At 37.1% G+C, this 7,185-nt stretch overlaps 1 protein-coding gene across 1 annotated transcript in view; it reads right to left on the bottom strand.

Moving 5' to 3' along the window:
- Nucleotides 1-4,807: 4,807 nt before the first annotated feature.
- Nucleotides 4,808-7,185, bottom strand: part of VWC2 (von Willebrand factor C domain containing 2) — a 421,720-nt gene continuing 419,342 nt past the window's right edge. The window contains exon 3 of the mRNA XM_007943930.2: nt 4,808-4,959. Within this exon, the coding sequence (XP_007942121.1) occupies nt 4,808-4,959 (152 nt within the window). The remainder of the gene's footprint in view (nt 4,960-7,185) is intronic.

Below are 7,185 nucleotides of genomic sequence, written 5' to 3'. Positions count from 1 at the left end.
CATCAAGGTCAATTGGCACAACATAGTACACAAAAAGATGGTACCATATCTTACTTAAGTGAGTAGCAACTGGGGACTTAAAAGTTGCAAGTGGCCATCTAAGATGCAATTACTGGTCTTTCCTCATCCAGAACAAACAAGAGTGAAGAAAACCAAAGATGTATAGAAACAGTTAGTCCAAGAGACCAATGAACCGTGGTGACCCCAGACTACATGACCCTGAGATGAAAAGAACCAGGTGATTCCCAGCTACCAATGCCAACCACTCTGAAAGGAATCAAAATTGGAGATACTGGATAGAGTGGGAGAAAAAATGTAGAATAACATTGAAAAACATAAAAAGGACCAGATTACTAGTCAGAAAGAGATTGGTGAAACCCATGGGACTATGGACTCAGGTCACCCTTTGGGCATGAAACTGGACTCACTCCTGTGGCATACCTCTCAGTGAAACATTAAGGCTGCAAGATGAACTATATAAGGGTGATGCAGTCCTTACAATAGTCAACCATGGGAGATCAGAAGGACAGCAGTTGTACAGGAGAAAGCTAAGCAAGCAGGGATGAATAGGTACGAAGGACACAGGGAAAGAGGTAACTACAGGGAAAAGGTGGAGAGTGCTGTTACATTGTGAGGATTGTAATCAGAGTTACAAAATAAACTGTGTATGAACTGTTGAATATAAAATGAATCAGCTTCATAAAATTGCACCCAAATCACAATGAAAAGTTCACACACATACACACACACACACACACACACACGAAGAGATGATAAAATTGAATATACCCAAAGATTAAAAGCAAAATGATCAAATGGAAATTTTTCTCAAGGTATAGGAACTCCTTGATGTCGAGTTTAATTGCCCTTCTCTATTCGTACCAATCATAGTACATTGGTGCGATACAGCTAGTGTTTGTGGCATGAATGAAATATAACCTTTTGAAATTACTTTACCTAAGACTTCTGTGAACTGCAAAGAAAAGCACAAATTAATCCAACCTGGAAACATCTTGTCACTGAAAGAATGAATCTCATTTGAAAACCTTCTAAAACATCAGATTTGATAATTTCTTCAACCACCCTATTTCTTACATAAGTAGTTTCATATTTTCAGATCTAAAAGTATGTTGAAAAATTTGTGATAAATATAATAAATTTTCATCACAGTCATTTTAAAACTTTAATAATTATTTTTAAATAATTATTTTTTACTTATAGGGAAGGACTAGTTAAATTTTAAGTATTACAGCTTTCCAAAATTTCTATATTTGAATTTGAGGCCCTTATTCAGTATTATGTTCAATTCATAATATTGTTGGAGTCATATTGCTTGGACTCAGCAAAGGGTTCTTTGGGAATGGCAAGGAGGAAAGTAAATTACAATTTATATTCAAGAAAAAAAGAATCTAAGAATACTATGTTTCCCTTGGACAACAATGCAAATAATCTCATTATACATTGAAAATTATATTCACTGTCATCAATCCAAGTTATGTCCTATATTTCGTTAATGTATTGTTTCTATGGGGAGCTCTGGTGGCATAGTGCCTAAGGCATTTGACTGCTAACCAGAAGGCTGATTGTTCAAACCCACCAGCCACTTCTCAGAAGGAAGATTGGGTAATCTACTTCCATAGTGGTATCACTGGGGAAACCCAAGGAGGGGTTGCTATGAGTCAGATGTGACTCAACGGCAATGAGTTGTTGTTTGTTTGTTGTATTGTTTCTATATGGGGAGAGAGAATACTGGTGTTCAATCAGGAAGAGAGAAGAGAGGTATTTTAGTTTAACAATAGACACTGAACTCCAGCTTTTAGGAGTATGGATGGGACAAGTGTGGGTCACACTGCTTGAGACTAAGTGAAAGTCAGTGAGTACCCCAAAGAGCTATTGCGTTCACTCAGGCTATTTGCAACCAAATATTAGTTCTTATTAGTTGCCTTTGAGCATGCCCCCAACTCATGTTCACCCCATGCACAGGAGAACAAAATGCAGCCTGGTTCTGTGATATTCCTGTGATTAGCTGTAGATGGACCATTGTTATATGTAGGGTTTTCACTGGCAGAATTTGGAAAGTAGATAACCAGGCCTTTCTTTCTTCCTAGTCAGTCTTAGTTTCAGAGCTCAGCTGAAAATGATTCAGCATTATAGCAAGATGAAGGCCTCCAGCAAACGAAGTGGGATGTCCTGCATGGAAGGCAAGAATTCTATCACTGAATCACTACTGCCTTCCAGATGAAGATGAATTAGGACTACTTCTGGAAATCAACCAGTGGAAATGCTATGCATCACAATGATCTGATCCCCAACCTATCATGGAAATGGTGCAAGTCTGGGCAGTGTTTCAGTGCGTTGTACATGGTGTTTCTATGTATCAGGGGCTGATGCAATGGCAGATATCAACAACCACTACCAGATATTAGGTTCCCTGAAGTTTCAACATTATTTAAGATACCATTGCAATTGCTTTAAGAGCTCATATCACTAAGGGCAAGGGAAGAATTTGGGCCTCATTGATTCTCTCTAATTGCACTCATATATGGTGGGGAGAGAAGAGGCTATTTGTCTGCTCTTAGATCTTGTTTGATATAACTTACTGCCCAACTACCAATGGGTTCTAGGGCCATTTGTTGACCAAATTGTATCTTCATATAACCTTGTCTCATAAAAATCTACCCATCAATAATGCCTTATGTCCCACAGTCTTTAATGCTAAATGTTAAATTTTGGAAAGTTCGTCACACCTGAGAACAATTTTCTAAAAATTCCCCTGAGTATTTTCATGAATATCCATATGAATGAAGCCCTATTACTGCAAGATGTTCTTTATGAACAATATCAAACTGAGCAACTATGAACTAATATAAATTTCTTGGCAATTCAGTTAGTGGTGTCTTTGTATTTATTAAAGTCCACAGTGGTCCAAACTGTCAATGATTGCCAAACATTGAAGTTCTTGAATATTATTATATTTTTTGATGATGTTAATTAAATGCCTTCTTTTTTTGGTATTCTCCATCCTTTTTTTAGGAAGCCTTCCTCACCTACCTCTACCTAGCTGGATTATTATTTTCTTCTCTATCTCCCCAGAACCCTTTGCTAATCTCTAGTTTAGCTCCTAACACAGTGCATTCTAATTTCTTATTGACGATATGCCAGAGAGTAAAAGTTTATGAAGGCAAGAAAATACACCCTATTACTTTCACTAATTGCAATTCTTAGGACTTAATAGATGCTTAATTCAAATTTTGGGAATAAGTAAATGCCTGGAAGAAAACAAAATATTAAAAATGTGAAATAATTATATTACTTTTCTTCTCCCACACCTATTAAAACTCTACTACCACTTTTATCTCAGGAGCTCTGGTAGCATGCTGCCTAAGGCACTTGACTGCTAACCAGAAGGCTGGCAGTTCAAACCCACCAGCCACTCCTCGGAAGGAAGGTTGGACAATCTACTTCTGCAGTGATACTGCCTCGGAAACCCAAGGAGGGGTCGCTATGAGTCAGGGCCAACTCAATGGCACATAACAACAACAAACAACAACCACTTTTATCAATGGGTCAAGTGTTGATGTGATAAAGGTGGAACTGTTCTGTAATATACATTGATAGTATCATCAGAAATTTGCAGTGCAGAAAATGTACTTGGTTTGGCCTTATATATAATTATAGGCAAGATATAGAATACACTTTGCCTTCAGCTTTTATTTTGTTTTGTTTTATTCTGTTTTTTGGCATAGTACAAAAGAGTAACTGTTTGTTCTCCCTTCTGTTGAAGGAAGACTAATGAAAGAATATTTTTCATGATTTTTACTGATTTCACTCTGATGAGAGGTATGAGTCCTCTGAATTTAGCTGTGGGGATATTTATACCACATTTACATTTCAGGTGTAAACTGGTTGAGTTGATATTGCTCTTAACACTCCTCTCTAGAATTGAGTAACTTTTCTCCTATTTTACTGCATGCTTCAGCCTTATGGAGTAGTAATGAAAATTTTATAGCCCACCCTATTCCTCATTTAGGGGATGAATTAAAATTATGCTTAGAAGACAAAGTCTGCACTTCTATTGAAGTGCAAATGAAGTATATGTATCTTTTATCTATGGCCTACAATGTGAGATCCTTGGATGAAAAGAAACAGTATCTTTTAGTAACCTTTGTGCTTATGTTTCCCAAATGACTGAGAATAAAGATGATAAAAGAGGTTAAGTTATTATAAGAAGAATATTATATTTTTATGTTTTAGGCTGAGTCCTGTAGTGATAAAAATTAGACATGTGTCTGCAATTAAATAGAATTTTGACTGGGTTTCAGTAGAAAGTCCCATTGTTTTCTGATACATTAATGGGTGTTTTATTCTATGTGAGAATACGAAGGAAGGTAATCAGCCACAAACATTCCTATGTGTGAAATCAAAACTGAAAAAGATTTGCAGTACACAGTAAAGATGGTTGACAACACAGCATTTTTAATCTGTATCTATAGAAAACACTTATATAAGCTCTCTAATGGAGGGATTATAGAAATACATTTAATATATAATAGTGTAGTTTAGTGTACTTACTGTGAAAATAGCACATTTATTTAGAGAGGGATTTTATGCCCAATGTTCTTGTTGATGTTTTGAAATATATTCCTTTCATTTCTTGCAGTAATTGTTACCAAGAAAAGGAAAAGTACCAATAAATTTCCATTATTCCTCATCAAAAGTCTTTTGATTTATATTTCCCAGGCTCATCTAGAATGTCCACTTCAGTAAAATATCCTAGAAAAACTCCAGTTTTTATATTGTAAATGTTCTACATTTGCTTGCACTCATGTCTCGTGCACATGGCTTGCCTTTCAATTCTCCATGTGCCTTCCTCATAAGTGCAGTGACAAATTGTGCAGTCATCAGTCTTCACTTCCCTTCCGGCTGGGATAACGGCAGTTTCTGCGAAGCAGTTTGGACCTGTAATACAAAAAAAAAAAAAAATTATTATGTATGTGAATAAACATAAGATAAATATAATTAGGTATTTAGCATTAAAATACTTGGTTTTCTTTTCACTCTTTCATGAAGAATAGTGGGAAAGTTATAATTTCAATAGTATGTAGTACTCCCAATTTTCCTGAAATGAAACCAATGTTATTTAAATTTTTATTAGTAACAACACTGTAATTTTCATTAACAGACCATTTGATTTTAGGGCCATGTACATAGAACAAATCTGAAATGATTTATTTAATTAGTTCTAAGTATTCACACCACCACCCGCATGTCAGTCGGTTGTACTGCTGTGGCTTACATATTGCTGTGATTCTGGAAGCTATGCAGCTGTGGGGAGTGTAGTACCTAAGGCACTTGACTTCTAATCAGAAGGCTGGTGGTTCAAACCCACCAGTCACTCCTCAGAAGGAAGGCTGGGCTGTCTACTTCCATAGTGATACTGCCTTGGAAACCCAAGGAGGGGTCGCTATGAGTCAGGTCTGACTTGATGGCACATAACAGCAACAACAACATGCAGCCAGTATTTCAAACACCAACAGAGTGACACGTAGTGGATGAGTTTTATTGGAGTTTCCAGACTAAGGCAGATGAGGAGAAAAGGACTTTGGAGAAAATTCCAAAAATTAGTGTTGTTTTTTTTATGTGCTGTTGAGTGGGTGCCAACCCATAGTAACCCTATGTACAACACACAATCATTGTACTTGAGCCCATAATTGCAGCCACTGTGGCAATTCATCTTGTTGAGAATCTTCTCATTTTTCATTGACCCTGTACTTGACCAAGCATGATATCCTTCTCTAGGAAATTGTCCCTTCTAATAACCTGGCCAAAGAAGGTGACATGAAATCTGACTATTCTTGCTTCCAAGGAGCATTCTGGCTGTACTTCTTCCAGAACAGTTTTATTTGTTTTTCTGGCAGTCCATAATATTTTCAGTATTTTTCACCAACACAGTTCAAAGGCATCAACTCTTCTTTGGTCTTCCTTATTCATTATCCAGCTTTCACATGCATATGAGGCTATTGGAAATACTATGGCTTGGATTAGGCACACCTTAGTCTTCAAAGTGACATCTTTGCTCTTTAACATTGTAAAGTGGTCTTTTGCAGCAGATTTGTCCAGTGCAATATGGTGTCTGATTTCCTGAATACTGCTTCCATGAGAGTTGATTGTGGAACCAAGTAAAATGGAATCCCTGACAACTTTAATCTTTTTTTTCCATTTATGGGCCTGTTGTGAGGATTTTTGTTTTCTTTATGTTGAGGTGTAATCCATACTGCAGACTGTAATCTTTAATCTTCATTAGTAAGAGCTTCAAATCATCTTCCGTTTCAGCAAGCAAGGTTGTATTATCTGCATATCTCATGTGGTTAATAAGCCTTCCTCCAATCCTGATGCCACATTCTTCTTCATATAGGCCAGCTTCTCAGATAATTTGTTCAGAATACAGATTGAATAAAGTTGGTAAAAGGTTACAAACCTGAAACACTCCACACAGCATTCTCTTTTTCTTCTCTCTCTCTCTTTTTTTTTAATTTATGATTTGGGTGAAAATTTAGAGAGCAAATTCACTTTCCATACAGCAGTGTGACACATTGTCTCATGACATTGACTACAATTTACCCCAATGCAATAGCTCACCTCCTACTTCCTTCTGATAGTTACCTCTTCCCTGTGTCCATCCTTCCATGCACTCCTGTCCCCTGAGCTGTCTCCTTTTGTATAAGCAGCCCTTCTTTCTCCCATGATTGTTCTCTCCAAGGAGTGTATCTACCTCAGGTAAATGTTCAACCCATATACCTGTCTTTTGTTTGGCTGGAAGCCTCAGGTGTAGGTTCAATTCCAGACCTGAAAGGCAGCTAGGGGCAATAGTCTCAGTGATTCCACTAGGCTCTATCAGACCGGCAAACCTGGTCCCCTCCCTTTTTTTTTTTTTCTCAAAATGATTTTGAGTTTTGTTCCACATTGTTCTCCCTCTCTATGTAGGAAGTGGTGAGAGCAGGCATCCTTGTCTGGTTCCTGTTCTCAAGAGGAATGGTTTCATTCTCTTTCCATTGAGAATAATGTTGGCTGTTGGTTTTGCATAGATGTCCTTTATTATGTTGAGGAATGTCCCTTCTATTCCTATTTTGCTGAGAGTTTTGATCAGGAATGGGTGTTGGATTTTATCAAATGCCTTTTCTGCAT

This window comes from Orycteropus afer, unplaced genomic scaffold, assembly GCF_000298275.1.
Source record: "Orycteropus afer afer isolate SDZICR_OR568_19922 unplaced genomic scaffold, OryAfe1.0 scaffold00115, whole genome shotgun sequence".
Lineage (NCBI taxonomy): Eukaryota > Metazoa > Chordata > Mammalia > Tubulidentata > Orycteropodidae > Orycteropus > Orycteropus afer.
Note: the sequence above shows the minus strand (reverse complement) of the source record. Positions and strands in the feature narration are given on the sequence as shown.